This window comes from Anabrus simplex, chromosome 1 (genome assembly GCF_040414725.1).
Source record: "Anabrus simplex isolate iqAnaSimp1 chromosome 1, ASM4041472v1, whole genome shotgun sequence".
In the NCBI taxonomy this organism is placed as follows: domain Eukaryota; kingdom Metazoa; phylum Arthropoda; class Insecta; order Orthoptera; family Tettigoniidae; genus Anabrus; species Anabrus simplex.
Genome location: NC_090265.1, coordinates 686,061,185 through 686,082,822, shown reverse-complemented (window position 1 = coordinate 686,082,822; position 21,638 = coordinate 686,061,185). Strand labels below are relative to the sequence as shown.

General features: G+C 38.6%; 1 protein-coding gene across 2 annotated transcripts in view; it reads left to right on the top strand.

The window, feature by feature from the left end:
- Nucleotides 1-21,638, top strand: part of LOC136857320 (armadillo-like helical domain-containing protein 3) — a 302,306-nt gene that overhangs the window by 29,729 nt on the left and 250,939 nt on the right. For both annotated transcript variants that reach the window (XM_067135906.2, XM_067135905.2), the window contains exons 3-4: nt 6,819-6,881; nt 17,463-17,603. In XM_067135906.2, the coding sequence (XP_066992007.1) occupies nt 6,819-6,881; nt 17,463-17,603 (204 nt within the window). The remainder of the gene's footprint in view (nt 1-6,818; nt 6,882-17,462; nt 17,604-21,638) is intronic.

Sequence of the window (21,638 nt, the reverse complement as noted above, 5' to 3'; positions counted from 1 at the left end):
TGAAACTAATCCATTTGCTAGGGCACAAATTGGCAACAAAACTTTGTCACTCCACCTGGCATGATTGGGCAGATGTTGAACAGGACAAAATGTTGGCAAACCTAGGCATCATCAGTATAAGAACAATTCATTTACCTGATATAAAGGATTATTGTGCAAGAAATTTTTTAGTACAGTTTTTCAGTGAAGTGATGACACGAAAACAATTTCTTCAAATATTCTGGATGTTGCATTTAGACAGTTCCCAATTTGGATTGCACTTTGAAAACCAGAACACAAAAAGTCAGCAATTTTCACAAATACTTGGTCAACAGATGCAGACAACTGTTTATTACCAGGACGGAATGGGTCAGTGGATGAATCTGTTGTGAGATTTAAGGGAAGGATCTCTTTCATCACTTACAACCCAAAAAAACCTACAAAATGGGGAATGCGTATATATGTTTTGGTCGACTCTGTTTGTAGCTGTACCTGTACTTTTATTCCATATCATGGGAAAAATGACTACAGAAGCCCTCATCAAACCATCCCTTCTTTTCACTTCTAGAATAGTTCTTCAACTTTATAACAACCTTTGAGAAACATGGCCTGATATTTATGGATACCATATTTTTAATGACCGTTTCTACAAGAGTGCAATGCTTGCCACTGAACTTCAAGCTTTGAAATGTCACCTTATCAGAATTCTGCTTCCTAATAGAAAATATATTCCTGATTCTATCAAGAACCCCCCCCCCCAAAACCCAAAAAAAGGATAAAAGATAGCATGTTGTAATCGTGAAAATTTAGAAAATATATTTCTGATTCTATCAAGAAACCAACCTCCCCCCAAAAGGAGAAAAGATAGCATGTTGCAATCGTCAAAATGTACTAATCCTTGCTTGGTGTGACAAAAGGGTTGTAACTATGCTCAATACATGGAGTACATCCTCATCAGAGACCATCAGAAGGATAGTAAAAGGGAAAGCAGATGATGTTGTAAATAAACCAAGTGTAGTTGTGTATTACAACACTGATACGGGTGGCGTTGGTCCAGCCGATCATTTGAGTGTAACATACTTCCTCCGTAAGACACTAAAATTGTGGAGAAAATTATTTTTCTGGGGTATGGAGGTTTCAGTTATAAATGCCTACATACTCTATGCCCAGAATGCCAAATCAAATTACACTAAGCCTTCTGAAACATGTACATTGTAGGAGACAGCTGGTCAAGTAATTTGTTGGAGACTTCTGTAAAGTGGGTGGTAACTCACTTCAAATTGATGTAGCCACAAAGACGCACACAAATTGCTGTCAACTTGCGTACACTGATTTATTAATTTTAACTTAACCTCACATTAAACAAACCACCATCTTTAACAACTGCCTATCACGATGCACATGGAGACTGCAACCACTGCATGTCAACTACCAACTTTACTAAACCAATTCACATACTTCAAACACTCGCTACCATGACACACATCTGATCAAAATAACTCCTGTTAAACCCTCCACGCCACCACCAAGACTGTTTCCTTATATATGTCGCTTGCCCAGGTTTCTAGAAGGATATGTCACAGCATACCTTCTAGTAAATTCTAGAGTGCTTAATACATAGTTACAAATGGAAGGAAGGTTCTTCATAGTTCTCGTCTTACCTAGTGTTATTCTGGATATTACAATGTGTTGCACAATACTGTAATGGATTACACACCATATATACAGGTAATAATAAATTATATACTATTAATTACAGGTTCATAAATATATACAGTACATGTTTCATGACATAGCCTCACAAATAATACGATTGTATCATCTGTACATTAGACTTCTTCTTAAGACGTCGTCTCCAAACGGAGGTAGATGATCCACACGGCCAGCTCCGATCTTGACGTTGCAGCCATGCCATGTGGATTTATTGGAATATCTCTCAGGATCTTTAATGCAGTGGTTTCCTGTTGCCTTCTGCATCCTAATGCCGTTGACCAGACGGGTTCCTCCGCCTTTGGGAACAATTTCTTGTCTCTAGGACAATAGAGTGCCCTTACCCATACCCGCTCATCCACTCTCAAAGAGACTGTTGGCATTTGGTATAGGATATCTCCTTATACTGGGAGATAATCGGTCCCTTCATTCGTTAGCTGCCTGCATATAAAATATTATTTTTATATGCAGTCGTTGCCCCCTCTCTACCGCGGGAAGATGAACGTCAGGATTTCGCCGTCATTGAAACAAGGACCAAATGGCATTTCCTTGTTTCTCCGGTTCTTTAGAGAGGCATATGACTTCAATAATGAAAATACTAATACTAAATGGATGTAAACACTTCATAGCCATACCTCACAAGTCATAATAATAATAATAATTGTAAAATAATAATAATAATAATAATTGGCGTAGGGATGTGGTGATCCCATCGCCCAGTGGGAAACCACTGCAATCAGCTACCCGAGTATTGGTGGGAAAACCATAACGTTCGCGGGGTATGGAGGAAATGCCTACTCCCAGTCCTGAACTACTAGGACGAAATAAGGCAAAAAGCCTTCTTCACAATTCATCTTTCATCACCCATCATTCACCATTCATCACCTTGCCAGATCACATCTGGCATTGTAAGCCCTGACTTTGGTCAGAAATGTATTGATCATTGATCAGACAATCAGCCTATTATGATTAGTCTTCTAATGAAATATCCACCGGTTTGGATACACACGATCATCAGATCCAAACAAAGACACCATTCGGATACGGTGGGGTGTCACATGGAAGACCAAGGCGAGTCGGAGCGCCTGCAACCCATTAAACAACATGCAGACCCATCAGATCAAGAGGAAACTTAAATTTAATAAACCAGGACAGTTCTCATATTTCGCTACAGTGAACATAAATTCATTAATGAAAGTGGGCAAATTAAAACATCTCACAGACGTCTTAGATCAACATGAGATACTGATAACTGCTCTTCAAGAATTGCGTAATACGGATCAAGACCTCCTTGAGTCAGGGGGATATCGCCTATACAAGGGTCCCCCAGGTGAAAGAGTACTAAAGAGTGTTCCTCAGTTTGGAGTCGGCTTTTTGGTTCATACTAGTATCTTAGATTCAATTGAAGATTTTTCTTCCACCTCCCCCCGAACGGCATTGATGACAATCAAAGTAGAGAATAAAACGTACACATTGATAAACGTCCATGCTCCAACGAATGAAAAAAAACAGGACCAAGAGGGAAGACACAGACAAATTTTGGAAAGAACTAGACCAACTATTATCATCCATTTCCGATAATCATATTAAAATCATGCTTGGCGATTTCAATGCTAAAATAGGCCGTGAGAGTAAGTTTTGTAATGTTGTAGGTAAGTGGCCAGCTCATCATCTAACTAACAGGAATGGTCAGAGATTGATCGATCTTTGTATTGATCATGGGCTACTTTTGGAAACCACACGATTCAAACGACGACCACATAACTGATGACTTGGAAGTGCCCTAATGTTAAATTAGAGGAGTTCCAAATTGATCATGTAGCTATGGATAAGAACTATCATAAGGAAATTTACAATGTGAGGGTCCTCCGTGGAGTGGACATAGATTCAGATCATTATTTGTCCAAAATTAAAATAAAATTAACTCCAAAAAAGAAACACATTCTCTCCAAATGTAATAGGAAGAAAACATATGACCCTAGCTATCTCATTAATAATAAATTATATTATGAACAATCTAAAACCTATCTAAGTGATGATTTGGGAACGGTAATTAACAAGCTAAAAACCATTGCTGAGGAAAATGCTCCCGTTAAAAAGAGGAAAAAACATGCTAGGTGGAATGAGGAGTGCGATGCAGCGATTCAACACCGACACAAGGCATGGTTGATTGATCAACAACGGAAAACAGAACAGTCACGCGAAGAACTTGTTACTGCTAGACGACATACGGCTAAAATCATCCGAAGGGTTAAGAGAAATTATCACACAGAGATGTTACACTCTATTGACGAAGCATTTACTCAACATAAGACAAGAGATTACTATAAAACATTTCGGCAGTACCAAGCTAATTATACTCCCCCAACACTCCTAATGAGAGATACTAATGGAAAACAGGCACATACTAATCAAGATAATGCGGAAATTTTAGCTAGATACTTTGAGAACTTACGGTACTTAACAGTGAGGAACCTAAAGAATATCTGCAATATGACACACATCCAAAAAATAGGATACCTGTAGAAAAGGTTACACCGCCCGTTTATAATGAAGTATGAGCAGCAATTGATTCCCTTAAAAATTATAAAGCATCGGGAGAGAACCAAATCGTCGCAGAGGTATGGAAGAATGCTTATGACCAAACCGTTCAGAATCTACATAAACATCTTATAGATATTTGGAATACTGCTACAATGCCTGAAGAGTGGAATATGGCAATAATTCAACCATTGCATAAAAAGGGCGATAGATCTGATCCAAATAATTATCGGGGAGTATCATTATTGGATATTACATATAAGATTTTATCTAAGATTATCTATAACAGAATACAGGGTCATCTTGACTGTGAACTAGGGGAATATCAAGGTGGATTTCGTCCAGGAAGAAGCTGCCCTGACCAAATCATCAGTTTAAAATGGATTATGAAACATCATAGATCTAGAAACAAAAATTTAGTTATTACGTTTGTTGATTTTCAAAAGGCGCATGATAGTATACATCGTGAATCACTGTTGAATGTCCTTCAGGAATTTGGTCTACATTCCAAACTTATTAGCCTGATTGGTATGACTCTTAAGAATACTCAATCTTTGAGTTATCTAAATCATTTGCAATTACAACAGGCCTCCGCCAGGAAGATTGTCTTTCGCCATTATTGTTCAATTGTGTATTGGAAAAGGTCATGCGAGAGTGGAGTAAGGTATGTCCTCCAAAAGTCAAAATTGGAAAAAATATCAAACTAAATTGTTTGGCATTCGCGGATGATCTTGCGATACTGGCAAATGGTTTTGAAGAGGCTAAAGTTCAATTGGAAGAACTTGCAAATGTAGCGAAAAAAGTTGGATTGCAAATTTCGTATGATAAAACAAAAATAATGCCTACTTTCAGAACTTTAAATTCAGAGCTATTATTAAATAATAATAAACGAATTGAAATTGTAAGTACATTTAAATATTTGGGTGAAAATCTCACTTGGAATTGCAATGAAAAACCCATCAATAGAGAGCAGAATATATCAACTGAAGCAGGCACAACAAATAACTTGGCCTACATACAAAAAGAAATGTCTTTCGATTAATGCTAAATTTAGGCATTATAACTCTGTTATTAAACCAGAAGCAACTTATGCTTGTGAAACATTATTTAAACTCAATACTAGATCAACAACAGAACGCTTACAACGAGTTGATCGAAGGATACTCAGGACGATCATAAACAAGAAACGTCAGGTGGATGGACAGTGGAGATTGTTGCCGAATGAGGTTATCTATCGGGAAAGTGAGTCCATCACAGACACGATGAGAAAAAGAAGAATTGCCTTATTGTCATTTATTTCGACTAAGTGATAACAGTTTTAAAACAATTATTTAATTACTTTTGGAATAGTAAATCAAAAAACAATTGGTTTAAAGAAGTTCAAAGTGATTTGGAGGAGTTGAATATTACCATGCAAACCATAGAAAACAGAGGTGAGAAAAGTATTTTGAAGAATAAATGCATCAGGCTTCCTCTGACCACTGTACAGAGGAAACAATATGTTATACCGGATGCGGAGAGGGCAGCCAGGTCAACCGGACTCAAGACTTTATGGGAGAAGAAAAGGGAGACAAATTTGTTGTAATCTGATTTAAGTGCTCCAATGTGGGCGTAAACTCTGTAAATAAATAAAATAATATTAATAATAATAATAATAATTCGAGCTCGATACTTGCATGATTTACCCATGGGTTAAAGAATATTGTTTTCAAGTTATATCAGTCTGTTACACTTGCGTTAAAATGAAGAGCAAAGAATGGATGGAAAGCTACAGATCATAATTCCATACACAGAAGGAAAGCACCGTGACTGTATTGTGTGCTCCAAGTGAAATGTTTGAGGGGGAAGATGAGAGACAACCTACATTTGTGAAATATGTGAACATAAACCAGAACTTCATGTGAGGAACTGCTTCGAACAGTACTACACAATGAAAAGTTTCAAGTTGTGAAATGGTTAGACACGTTTCTGAGGTATAGCTGAACTAAATTCTTGCTTGAGATAACCTTTATTTTATTTTGTTCTGTTTCAGTTTCATATAGATTTCACTCTTGATCATTAGACAGCATTTCCTCAAAATTTGCTTGGACTAGACTAATGCTAAGGGTATCAGTTAAAATCAGTTGGACAGCAAAAGGTTAAATCATCAGTATTGAAATATATTTTAAAAATTAACTTAACTGCTTAATTTTTTATTACTTGCATGTCACCAATACAATTAAAATGTAAAAATATTAAAGTAAGTATGCTTTCTTCTTTATAGCAAATCAAATTATAAAAATATATTGTCAGGTGTTGTTTTTTTTTTTCAATATACTGTGTGAAGCCAATTAAAATTTGATTAATTGAACGATTAATGGATTAAAGGCATTCAGTTAACCGATCGAAATTTGTAATCGATCAACAGCTCTAGTGTATGGTATCCTCAATACCTTTTTTTCTGATCGTCTAAGATTATTTGCTGATGAGGTTATTTGAAAAGTATTGTAAAAAGCGGTTGATACTATGCTGTTCTGTGGTATTTTTATGTATTTTCTCAACTTGTGCAGGTGATTTTTAAGTGATAGTTTTTTTTTTTTTTTTTTCAGGGTGAAGACCCATCTCTGGGAAATCCTAACTTCTGGGAGGAACTATTCCTTTTAAAACCAAAGGTTAGTAGTGAGTAATTTTTTTCCTCTTTTTTATTTATTAGATTTAGCTCTTAAAGACACTTCTAAATACCGAACGAGTGGCTGTTGGTTTGGATTACGTAGCTATCATCTTGCATTCAGGAAATAGTGGGCTCGAACCCCACTGTCGGCAGCTATGAAGATGGTTTTCCGTGGTTTCCCAATTTCTCACCAGGCAAATGTTGGGGCTGTACCTTAATTAAGGCCACAGTCGTTTCCTTCCTGCTCCTAGCCCTTTCCTATCCTATCGTTGCCATAAGACTTTTTTGTGTCGGTGCAACGTAAAGCATCCTTATGACGACCTGTGGGTTGGGACATGGAATACCCCAATTGTATCCTCTGCCTGTAGTAAGATGCACCTAAAAGGGGCAACCTTGGAATGCCTCTAGTTTGTGAATTGGACCCCCTGTGGATGGGAATGTATGAATAGATCCACAAGTAATCTCTGTCGTAAACAGCTACTAAAAGGGTTATGTGGCCATCAGTCCGCTCTTGAGAATTTGACGGATTGAAAATTTGAATCGGTGTGCTGCTTGAGGAAGGGTCTCTTTCGTGTTCGACTATGCCCGAAAGCCCAGATGGTGTCGACACCCCGTCAGGTGGGAGGATCATGTACCTTGGCACTAGTATCCACTTGAAAACACAGATCTCTGCTCCGCCAAATGCCTGAGCTGGAACCCCACTATATATGCTATGAGGCATATGTCTGTACAGCATTGTTTAACATCAGATGCCAGGCAATACTTTTGGCAAAAGTTCAGTAACTACAACAATTTTTCAGCGCACATATCTAGGCACAATTGCACTGTCATTTGTTTGTCTCTCGCTGACTTCTCGCAATGGTCGTGATCGTGCGGTGGACAGGGCTCAGAACTGTTGGTCTTAAGAACTAGTCGTACATTGTTAGGTGCAGTAGCGCTACTTTTGAATTGATGAATCTCATACGGTGATGTCAGCTAGTGACAAAGCGATTGCATTTAGTTGTGTTTTTATTGTGCATGGGTTGGTAACAGAATTCATTTTACTTGATTGCTGGGAGTGACGTCATATCCGATTGTGTCTCAGCCAATGGAAATTCTGCTGTGTAATTAAGCGATGAACAATGGCGCAGGATTTATTGTATTAAGTTATAAAAATACTTCTTGGGGACGGTAGGTGGGTCCCTGGCTGTCGCAGTGAACACATCTCTTGTGTAGAAGGTATTCCACTGAAGATTTGTAACATATCAAATCCCTGCGATACTATAAAACTTATGTTGTGTATACTGAATTTCTACCATTCTTTCCAAGCCAGGCGGGCATTCCTTTGGCTGTATGTTGGCTACGGAGGGAGGCAGTCTGTCATTGGAGTTGATAGCATTCAAAAAGGATACTTAAGGGCGTGGCTGCAAAATCTTCAAAGCCTGTCAAGGGTAGTCAGCCACCCAAGTCTTTCAATTTGAACGCCCTGTGGGATGCAACCCCATGAAAACAAACACATCATGAAAAGATGGGTACCAGGTTCCTGATTGCTACCAGGACTGACAGGGGACTTTAAGCCAAAACTGACTTCAATATCTCAGACCGTAATATCAAAACCAAAATGGTAGACATCATAGGGGGATCAGCTGGCGACTGTTCAAGGTTAGGAAGTCATGTAAATAACTTAATTTCGACGTGGAAGTTTCGCATATTAGATTACATTCCTACAGGAACTCCAAGATTAATGTCAAAACACGTACTTTGTAAACAATAATTGGAATGATGCACAATAACAAGAAGAGGATTATGAACGAATGCATTAGTTAGGTTAATGCATTACCTTAGCATCGTTTAAAATATGAATAACACAACACCGACGTAACAAAACATGTAAATAAATAGCCTATGACATGCAATAGATGAATTTTATCTAACAAACAGCTAGTTACACTTAACATAGCTATAAAGGATAATAGCGTTTCGTATGGTGATAGCAGCTAGTGACAAAGCGATTGCATTTAGTTGTGTTTTTATTGTGCGCAGGTTGGTAACAGAATTCATTTTACTTGATTACTCTGGTAGATTTGACTATATCCATCAATGCAATCCTAGCCGTTACAGAAATATTAAGATAGAATTTTTACGGTAGAAATTCAAAGTAAGTTAATGTAAGCATATAGGCTAGGCACATCTCTGTTGATCCACTATTTAGATATTACATTCAGAAATTGGATAGCGTCCTCAGAAATAACTGTACACACATTATGTAAAAATTTTATGTCGTGTTATGTTCTGATAAATGCTCATAGCTAGAGCAACTTTCTGCTTCTCGATAGCTGTGGGATACAAAGAGTTCCTGGTCAAATTTAGAGCATGCTTTAATAGCATTCTTACGAACCTATTCTATCAACAATATACATGATGGCAGAGAGTCATGATGTTAGTTCTGTGTATTAGCTGATAGGCTCCTAGATACGTGTAATAAATTGTAGCAGCCCATATCAGAAGCTCAGGCGAAAACTGTACTTTAAGCTGAAACTAATTATTCTAATATCATTCCAATGCAAATGTTATTTTCCAACATTTTATTACTGTATATCCATATCGTTATCAGGAATAAAGGCACTCTCTAAAATATTCAATAGGATATAAATCCTATTGGAGGCGTTGGCATTGGGAAGGGCATCCGGCCGTAAAACAGGGCCAAATCCACATGTGTGACAGTTCGCACCCGCGAACCCTCAAGGTGTGGGAACAGCGGTAGAAGAAGAGATAAATTCTGTAACCGGTGCTACAGCGGTTACACAAACACAGATAAAGGGAGGAAGGTAAATCAAATTACAATGTACCTAAACACTATACACACCATAATCATGTAATGAACTGTGGCGAAAACAGCAGAAGTAAATATTAGTGAGGGCAACTTGACGATAACAAACAAGGAACGTGGGACGTAACTGGGAACCGACCAGGGGCATGGAGATGTCTAGGTTGCGGTTCGGAAAAATTAACAGTGATCTTTGATTTTCAAAATATCATTTACAAAATGGACTTTGCAAAATAAATAAATTACGAACAGTTTCAGTCAATGTGGAAAATACCGATACACCTTAGTAAGATACAGATACAGTTCTTAGAGATACATAAGTTATATATTCTTTGACGAGAGCTTCATACCAGTTCAAAGAGTTAAGCAAGTACATCTCAGTACAAATCAAATTCCACAAATACAATATTGAAGGTAAGAGGAAGCACCAAATACAATTACATTTTAGAGTGAAATCAAAACTAGCTTTTCACATCTGATCAAAAGAGTGGCGATTAGGGCAAACTCCTGTGATACACCAACGAAAACTAAATGGGACTTAAAATCGGACAGAAAGTAACAGCGCTTACCCTTAGGCAACCCATGCTGTTACTGAGGAGACGTTCACGACGTCAAAAACTTCCATTCTCAGTTCAATACGGACAAAAATGAAATTCTTAGATTTAAAAGGCCAAGACCAAGACGGCTCAGAGACTTAAGACCTCGGACCTCTCACGAAATGTTGCCTAGCCCCTTTTAAAGGGAACCCTGGCCTTTGAGTAGCCTATCAGAACACAGGAGCTTGCCCAGATTGACCAATCACAACATTTTCTTCGGTCGCGATGTTCAAATACTTTCTCGAATACATACGATTGCGAATCTTCCATTTCCAGAATAGTCAGAATATACTTTCTAGAATACATAACTAACAAAAGCCAACACATCCTGTTCAAAAATTAATGTCACAACTTTCTGGACAGTTCCGGTAAATATAGAAATGAAATCTACTAGCTACAAATACAATATGTTACCAAAATATTTACACTGTACAGGTTAGGTACCAGAATGGAATAAAATATTGTAGCACAACACTCCAGATCATACAGTAAGTACTACTTAGAAAGATTTACAAGTAAAATCTTCTACAAACTCTTTCCACTTCCAATATATTATTCTACACCTGTGTCAATCCTATTGAAGGTGGAAAGATGTTAGTCATTGTAAATTGAATCACGAAGTTGTACAGCTTACCCCAGCTGTTACACAGAAGGTCTTGGTTGGCACACACCTATTTTCTTAGAAAACACCTTCACATTCAAGGCACTCAATACTTCGAAACAGGCATTCCTTGATGGACATCGTCAAATCTGCCATCATCTGCCCTACTTTAATAAAGTATTAATATTAATTTTATTCCTGATCGTGATACGGATATAGTAAGATGTTGGAAAAAAACATCTTTGGAATGATACTAGAATTATTAGTTTCAGCCAAGGGTACAGTTTCCGCCCGAGCTTCTGATATGGGCTGCTACAATTTCTTACACGTATCCAGGAGCCTATCAACTAATACACAGAACTAACATCATCTCCTATCATGTATATCTTTGATAGAATAGGTACGTAAGAATGCTATTAAAGAGATAAGATAAACTTGGTTTGATACGTTGAACGGTTTGGCCTTTGAGGTAATTTTCCCGGTGTATATTCCTTATCTGGTAGCGCACCTGCCTCTCACACAGAGGCCCCATGTTCGATTCCCGGCCAGATCAGGGATTTTTACCTGCATCTAAGGGCTGGTTCGAGGTCCTCTCAGCCTACGTGATTACAATTGAGGAGCTATCTGACGGTGAGACGGTGGCCCTGGTCTAGAAAGCCAAGAATAACGGCCGAGAGGATTCGTCATGCTGACCACACAACTCCTCGTAATCTGTAGGCCTCCGGGGTGAGCGGCGGTCGCTTGGTAGGCCATGGTCCTTCGGGGCTTTTGCGCCATGGGGTTTGTGGTTTGTTTGTATATTCCTTATGTATTTCTCTCTTAAAGCTTAATATTCAGGGAATTTAAAAATTGAAGTATCTGCAACAGTATAATTTAATCTATAACCTAGTACGCAGCACGAACGATCCATTTTTGGAAATGCTACAGATGTTCCAACACAACAATAGATTCTATTGTGCATAATTATTTACCCATCTAACACTACACAACATGAATTACTCGCTAAAGACTGCATATATACATTATACTTCAGTAACATGGTTGAAATAGTTCTTCTTATCATCTAGATGCAATGTAAACCATCATAATCATGTGCAAACCACACATCACTTAGGACTAGAATTCCACCATTTACCTGCAAATTGATAGTAGCACTAAGGTCTGAGAGATTGTAGTTGGTCTTGCTTTAAGCTAGTAAAATCGATCATCATCTGCAAGGTACCTAGAAGTGGTATATGGTTCAGTTCTTCCTGAAAAGGTTAGAGTGACAAGTTACTGTTGTGATATTCTGCCATACATCCCACCTCCTATACAGTGTTTACGACTGCCAGAGGTTTGGACATACAATTCCTTGTTGTTCGAACCAGTCTCTCTGTGGTAAATGTTGAAAGGTACTTCATGGCGTGCAGAGCAGCGCACACTGCCCATCCAGTGCACCAACTGCCCTGTATATGCAAGGGAGAAGAAGATCCAGGTTGTCAACACCCTGCAAGGAATCTCCTACCAGGAGGCGTGCAAGAAGTTCAATGCAATGAATGCTCCGGCACAACTGACTGATTTCAGTGTCATCACTAGTTGGTTTATTCCATCAAGCTCCTCATTTGTAGAAATTGTTAAAATGCCAGTTGTGCACCTGCTAAGAAATGCATGTTGCAAGTGGAAATTGTTTCAGAGAGCAATCTCACAAAAAATCAAATCCCAAACCTCACTTTCAGTCAGAATGCAGTCTGCATCGGCAAGTCAGTCACCCAACAGAGAAGGAAGGCTAAGTCTCTCTCCCCTAAAATGTTCACAAAAGCTGCTCCTATAGGGTCTCAGCCCCAAGCCTGCATGCTTTCCCCATATGCAGTTCCCCCCCTCCACCATAGAAAGAAGTCACAAAAAACTTCTGTGGCTCATTCAGCTTCCTCCCACCTCAAATTGAGGAGAAAGAGGTTGTGTTAACAGAAGTGAACATCTGCTGAAGCCTTAGAACTTCCACGAAAGAATCCACACTATGACATTGTTACAGCAGAAGTGTAACAGTTATGTTAGGCATATTCTTGAGCTGCACCAGCTTCCTTCTTAGTTTGCTGTTATTATACACTTAACCAGCATCAGAAACGCAACTCTTCAGTTCCTTAAAAACAGTGATATTTAGTTTAGTCACTTTATGACACTGATTTACTGCTTAGTGAAAAAATATTGTGGTACAGATTTCTTTAGGTGTCTGACAATTAAAAAAAGAATTATTTTTTATAAACAATTTGATTGAATTAAGCCAGAAATATGTATAAGCCCGCCTGGTGGCCATGATCGTTAAGGTGTTGAAGTCTAAGCGGTCTGACACTGAGGTTAGCTGGTTTGAGTCCTGTTGGTCGAAAAAAATTTCACCATCAGAATGTTGGCTGGCAGGGTAGGGAAGGTGGTGGTATACAATTTCTAATCACTGGATTGTGTACCAAAATCCTGGATTAAATTTCAAACCTCTCCGCAGTGCTCATATGGAGTGAGGGCATATGACGTTGTTGATGGTGATTAATCCGTTGAACAAAGACGTTAAGACTTGAGCGGACCCCTTGGTGCTATTCAACATTAGTAGTTATGTGCCAGCACTGGGTTTCATCTTCTCCCTTCCGACTATCATATATCATGTCATTCATTTCATCTTACTAACTCCTCTGATGAGGTTGATGTCAGGAAGGGCATCCGGTCATAAAAACCCACTACGACAGATTCGTCTCACCTCATACCCGACCCCATACAGCAACGGGTCAAGGGTTGGACAAACAAAACACAAAACATGTAAGGAATATGTATGGATTTACACCTCAAGCAAGTTTTTAGGAAGCTCATGAAGTTAATTCACCTTTGTTTTGGTTTTCTGCATTTTACACTACACTTGATGGACTTCTTTTCTCATTGTCAGAAGTGTGTATTACCTCCTCTTGTACTAATCACTAGCATCCAACCTTTCAGACATGCTGAAATGCTGCAATGTCTTCTTGAGGAGTCATCTCCCATTCTTCCAGGAGGACCTCCTGTAGGTGCTGTAGTGTGTCTGGATATTGCTGACGGACCCTTCTCTCCAGTTGGTCCCATAGATGCTCAGTAGGATTCAAATTGGGGCTTCGAGCTGGGCAAACTGTAACCTGAAACTCTGCTTCATCCAAGAACTGTTGCACACATCTTGCAGGATGTGGACATGCATTGTCCTGCATAAATGGAGCGAAAGGCGCAACATGCACCACATACCAGTGTGCTTTTAAAGTTCCCATTCTCCATGAAGACCACATCTGGTCTTGCAGTCATACTGATTCCTGCCCACACCATCAGAGAACGACCCTGAGAAGACATCGTAAGTGTTAATGCACCAGGGGAATACCTTTCCCTAGGCTGTCTGCTGACCTTTTCTCTACCATCAGGTGATCATAGGCCAAATTGCAATTCATCAGTGAAGAGCACTTTCTCCCGTGGTTGCACTGCTCAGCCGCAATGTTCCCTTGCGAAATGCACTCAAGCTGCACAATGCTGTTTGACAAATTGTGGGTCTTTCAAGAGTCTTCTGGGTTGAAGACTGGCTTCTTCCAGTCTTCTTTGGACAATTCTCTCACCATTCATTGACCTGTCTTAGTCTAATTCTTGGCTTTGACAATATTAAAGCGTTTGAGGTACCGAGCGATGCTAGTAATGCCATTCCTTATGTAGCCAGTCCCTGCTGTGAGTGGTGTGAAAATGTTGCCCGTAGGGTCAGTTGATGCATGCTATTCAGTGGGCTTGGCAAACTGACATGCAATAGCAACTTCTGGCTCAGTGAGGAAAGCAACAGGAAACTGCGTCTCTCCTCATTTCCCTAGTACGCCTCTTCAGTGATGCCTAGGCCATCTGCGACAGCTGATGGTGGAGCTGTTGAGGATCCAATCAGCCTTAGGGCTGGTGGAGCTGATTACATGCTTCAGCGGCAGTAGTGTGACAGTTGCGGAGACCTTGAAGTTGTAAGAAGTGATCATCTCTTGCCTATGTTGCTCTTCTCGGGCCTAGTCCTGGTCTCTCTGAATACTCTAGCATAAACTTTAATCTATTTGCTGAGGAGTCCATTCCATCCTTTTGTGGGACTTCTCATTGTAAACTCATTCCATACTATGACTAGTTTAGTCGCTTTTAAAAAACTACTTGCAAAGGCAATTATCTTATTCAACTGAGTAAGAAAGCTTCATGACAAAGGAATGACACTGCATACTTCTTCATCTAAAAGTGGATGAAATTGCAGTGGATTTCTGGATTTCATACACCTACTTTTGTACCAAAAATTTCTATTTCTTTATCATCTTGTATGGTTGACGTTAGCTGACGGTGGTTCACACAAGGACTGAAATATGTCTTAAATTGGGATTATATTGACTATTTTTATAACTAAATTAGTTGTACAGTACTGAACAGGTGGATGTTTATTTAAATAAAATTTTCTTGTTGAAATTCTTTATTCTAAAAATGAGTATTAGCTGGCTGGCCACTGTAGCTTTCAAAGCCTACTGAAGAATTACCTTTTATGGCAAGTATGTCAATCCTCCTCCTCCTCCTGCCATTTGTTGCCAAGCTGTGCACTTCTTCCAAGACTTTGAAGCCGTCCCCTTTCAGTGTTTGGTAATTATGGACTGATTCTGATGGTGTCTAGCATTCCACTGAACTTCTCAATGTGGGCATAATCCCAGCATGTGTGCAAGGGTTTTTCTCTCTCAATGTCATTGGGACCTTCCCAGAATGGATCAAATAGCAGAGTTGTTGGCAGTCATTTTAATTGCCTCTCGACATTCAGTGCATGAAAGCCCACCATGATTTCATAGCCAACTATTCACAGGTGTGTACTCCTTGAATTGTATTATCCATTTTCTGGTGTGAGGCATTGTGCTTCATTTATCGAATTTTAGGTTTGTGAGTTCTGAGCAAACCTTCTTAGCTTCAAGCGAGTCTTTCTTTTTGCCGAACAGGTGTTAATCTTCTTCAATAGCAGGTTCTGACAGACACTGCCAACTTCTTTTCTGAGATCTTGGGTGGATAAAATAGAGGGGTTGCTCGAGCGGTCAAGAGTTCTACTAATATTAATATGTTGGAGGAGGTCTTCCTATGTTGAACAGAAAAGACTAAGTCCTTTACATCTTTTGTCTGAATGTTTTAGTTATTCCGTACTTGTGTTTAGTTAAGACACATTTTATGGTTTAATGTACAAAACATGTTGTTACACAAATGGCCTTGTCTTTGATTCCTATAATTGAAGGCAATAGACAGTGAGGATTTCTGTATTTTAATAGAAGTATGTTGATTTATCCATGGACTGACCAGTGGAATAATAGCTCAGCCGGTAACACAGATGGACAGCCTCAGACACAGTAGTTGTAAGTTTAGGTTTGAATCCCAATATTTCCCTTTTTTCTGTGTTCACTGCTGTTATTATTGTTTTGACATTATTAGTGACATGGAGGAGTTGACTAACTAATATATCTCACCATAGTGAGTTAACAACTGCTGACAATATTTTTACAGCAGCCAGAATGTATATCTTCATGTGTAATCCGAACCAGCCCGCGGGCTCGCGTAGTAACTTGTATAAAGACCTCCCGTTTTGATTATCACTTGAAATCTGTGAGGAACCGAAGCCATGAGACAAGAAATGCATTGCTCGTGGTTGGCAGCCTCCTCCCGAACATCTAGGGCTGGATCCCAAAGGTCGTCATCGGATCTTGGTGCGGGGTCAAACCAGTTGTCCCTGATGACACACTTTTGTCTCACCCCCACATTTTTTATTGGACCGAGATCCACAAAGAAGCCAGTATATAAGATTGATTTCATCCTGTTAGACGAACCATCTCTGGACAATATTTCTCTTCCACATGCAATTAGATGACTGAAAAATATATGTGACAGTAGCTGCACTGTTTCACTCAATGCACAAAATTAGGCCATCAGAGAAGATGGTTGTTCAAGATGAGTACAGCAGTACCTAAACACAATGCACTACGAAATGAGCATGCTTTAATTTTATTTTTTATTTTTTAACATGTCCAACTTGGGATTCTAACACTAATGTGCAGAACAGCAACCAAGAATCTTATCCACAAAACCATGTGACCTTATCAAAGGGTAGAGAAGGGCCCACCTATTCAGTACCATAAGTGATTGTAGGTCATGGGGGTGTAATGTATCCCACTACTTGAGCAAAATAATCCAAATATTCACAAGCCTGTACAAAAGGTTATTGATCCAATATTGAGCCTACCGCAGATATCCTAACACAATGCCTTCACCATCAACAGTCCCTCCATGAGCGAGTTATAGCACTGTTAGAGAAGAATCAAATAATAGCATCCTGCCAGGGCATGTAGAAGGATTCAGCAGTATCGCAAACAGGAAATTCCAGTAGACGCATGAATAATGGATTGTGGCTGATTAATGCATCACATCAGAATCCATTTCTTAAGCTATTACTAAAATAAAATTATGAACAATTGAGGAAATTTCAAAATAATCAGTTCTTATTGATGTGAATTTGGCATTTCATTCACTGCATATATCTATCATACAATGTTTCCATTTGTGTTTAAGGTCCCTAGCCTTGAAGCCGAGATCCAGAAACTTTCTGGGGAACAATTAGTTGCTCTGAAGGAGAATATCAACATCTTGTTCAAACAATGTATCTCTACATTAGGTCATGAGCACCACATTCGCGTTGTGTATGCCTTGCAGGTAAGTATTGTTGTCTTAATTTATCTCTAGTCTTGATGGGAATTTATGTTTGATGGGACGTATGCCCTGAACAGCTTAACTTTCAAATTGACACTTTATAAATGTGAGACCATCACCTTACCTATCTTGCCTGTACTTGGCTGATATTAACAAAATCTAAAAAAGCACAGTATGCACTTACGAATGACATTTGACATTAAAATAAGAAAAGAGAATGATGAAATAACAAATTACTCATTTCTTACTTTTATCACTGCTGTCACTTTTTAATGAGTGATAGATTGTTTAAATGTATGTAATATACCACCCACAAAGCTTTGCGTTTATGCCACTCGATCGTACCCCTTCTGTCCACAACAAAGTAATAAGTCATGGAAATTTTTTGCAACAGTGGAATGATTTACTTGGTCAGGTATTTGTATATTAAAAAGAAATAATCTGCTGCCTGCTTTCATAGCACCAATTACAGCATCTCTCTCTATCTGTTCTGATGCATCTGTGGTATCATCTATAGAAATTCTTTTTTTTTTGGCTTCAATTTGTCCCAGATATTACAGATTACATTTTGAAAACACTCTGGCACATAGTGTTTACACAGTGTAGATTTGTCAGGCATCCTTTCGTTTGTGTACTTTTCCGAAAATAACCGAAGCTGCACATTATTCAATTTCCACTGCGGAATGTCAGAACTCACTAATGCTAAACAGAAGTCTCTGGAAAATGTATCACTTGAAGTCAATTGTCTACCTACATTACTTGTCAGTAGCTTAGTTTACCTACTTAGGCAGAAACGTATCAGGAAGAAGAAGAAGCAGAAGAAGAAGAGTAGCTGATTTAACGGAAGATGTCTTGTCAGCCCCCTTCTCATGCCGCATTATGCCGCTGCACAATGTATTCAACCCTTGTCCCATTGCTCTACGGAGTCGTGTATGTATTGAGGTGAATCTTCTTAGTTTTTACATCTGAATGCCCATCCCGATGTCAACATCAGCATAGGAGTTAATGAGAAAATAAATTATTTAATGTATGATACTAGGAAGGAAGGGGGTGAAACTGGTGCCGGCACATGACCTGCTCCTGTTGAATAGCATCAGGGGATCTGTTCAAGGCTTAACATCCCTATTCAATGGATGAATCGCCATCAACAGCAGCTTATGCCCTTACTCCATATGAACACTGCAGAGAGTTGAAATTGAATCCAGGCTTTTGGCATGCAATCTAGTGATAAGAAATTGTATACCACCACCTCTCCTACCCTACTGGCAAACGCACTAATAGTGAAATATTTTTTGACCAACAGGACTCAAACCAGCTAACCATGGTGTCAGACAAATTTTATAGACTTGACGCCGTACCGATCATAACCACCAGGCGGGCTTTATTAGTATGCTGCACAATGTCTTTTTTTTTTTTTTTTTTGAAGAATCGACATTAAAAACATTACATCCAATTCGTTTACATATTTGACACCAATCATACCCCCTGGTTAAACTAATGCACGATGCCCTACTAACACACTGCTGGCTGCAGCAGGGTGATCTAACAGCATACATTTTAGAACTCGGGGATTCACCGAACACAAGACAACATGCCAGTACCTGGTTGGACTGCTTAATCGCAGAAGAAACTTGGCACGGCAGAGAATACCGAGCATCTCTCCTAATCTTAACTATGCAGTAAAATTTCACAACATCCTGGGGCTTCCCCTGTTTACACTCTATCAAACCTTTGCTTTTCTTTTACATATTGAACACAAGCTAATGAATAGGGAATCAGTGCTAATTAATAAATGATGGCTAGAGGTGAAATATACACTTTGCAAATGACAGTTTTGGGAAAAATATAAATATGGCATTTTAATTCAAAATCATAAAATAAGCAAGCAAGAATGTTTTCCTGAAAAAAAAAAAAAAAAAAAAAAAAAGGAAAAAAAAGGCCTTTATAAGCACTATCAAACATAGTTAACCCCTTCCCAGCATTAACCGCTTATAAGCGTCAAGGTAATTATTCGCAAGTTGTGTGAACCGCTTATAAGTGTCATCCAAGTTTGTGTGCTTTTTACAGATTACTTCAACCGCTTATAAGCACCAGAAATTTATAGATACTTCTGACATCTATTGGCCTTATTTTGCAACAAAGTACTACATTTCATTTCCATGGAATATCATATTCCATGTAGAATTCATATGGGCGTGCACTTGTTTTCCGTATGGTCAGCAGCCAAAGCAATATGGTGTCCGCGCTATAACCCCCGAGTGTAAAAAAGTAATTTAGCAGTGATATTAAGCGAATCCTCTTGCTTTGCGATGAAAGTGAGAATTATTCTTCTGAATCGAGTGATGTATTCCACGATGACAGACTTGAATGTGAAGAAATTTAAGACTTTGGAGGGCCACCCAACAATTCGATTTTACTGGCAATAGTGGGATTCATGCTAACTTTAGGGATAATCCCTAACATTTGACAAGGGCCGATGACCTTCAATGGTAGGCCCTTTAAAACAAGCATAACCTGTGACAATATGTGAACATTTTGTTAGTAATGAAAAATGATCTGAAGTTATATATATATATATATATATACAGAATGTTAGGGGTATATGTGCAGATATTTCTTGTAGCGATAGAGAACGATGTGACGAACCATTGTATATTAAAATTATAAAATCCTTTTGATAACAACCACCTACTCAATACAATACATTACTCATTGAATTATAAAATAATCATGAGGTGTCTTAAATAATGGAACATGTTTCGTTCGACATAGCGAACATCATCAGCCTTAATTTACAAAGATTAGGTCAGGGCCCTGAGCTGAATGATAAAAATTGTTAAAATTGTTAAAAGAGTGACAATGCCATAATAAAAAGTAAAATGATAACATTAGACTTGAAATTGTAACAATATGTACAGATTAACAGCAAGTATTTGTAGTGGAATACATTGAACGATGGTAGTCTGTAAAGTTAAAACGAACATGAGGTTGTTAATGTAAAAAGATATAGATATAGTGGATCTTAAAATATATGTCAATGCGTGAAGCGTGGATTAATTATTGACTATGGAGTTCTTAAATTGAGCAAAACAAAAGTCAAAATAGAGTTTATTGAATAGTACGAGTCAAACTGAGCCAGTTAAAAGGCGCATGGCGACGAAACTAAGGTTGAAATGACGTGAACTTCAGTACTTAGGAATTCTGTAGGAGAGCCAACACAATGCCAGAAGGAAATACAAGTTGAACTAGTCCGTATTTACACGCTAGCAGTAAATTTAATCGTATACAACGTAGGACACCAATGTGGACTCGTTAAAGAGTAACTATAAACTTGAAAGTAGGGAGAGTTCCAGCAAACCAGAGATGGATGGAGCAGATTATGGCACAATTGGAGTTAGAAATCCTTGGGACTAGTGTGAGGAGGTGTTCGCTAACGTGAATCACGTGGTTGTTATCAAAAGGATTTTATAATTTTAATATATTGTCCTCAATACGGTTCTATTATGAGATTAATTACATGGAACCACTGTATATCAAACTTTTAGTAATCATCGGAAGTTATTTTAGAGAGCAAAGGAATACAATGTTTTTAGAGTAGGTAATATGCCTTGTTCTTGTGAATGAATAGCTTTCATTTGATAACAGGCAAGTCACGTGCCATCTGTGCCAAACTGGTTTTTGTTTTTGTTTACCAGCAAATGTACTACTGTAACTGCTGAACGCTACCTATGCAATGCCACAAGATGTTAAGTAACATACTTGTCAAACTGGTTTTATGTTTAAGAGGAATTGAACTACGATAACAGCTGAAGACTGCTACTAGTGTATGCCATGTTACGTTACATTCTCATGGTTTTGTTGTTGTATTTAGTTTCTGTCTTAGGGGCTTCAGACAACCCTGGTCATCGGTTTTGTACCCTGGAGATGTTCAAAGGAGAAACAATAAAACTTTTGTATCCACCTATTCAATACATTAAAAGCAATTATAAAATTAGGATCTTTTTTTGCTTAAATATTAAAACATAGGACATGTCGTTC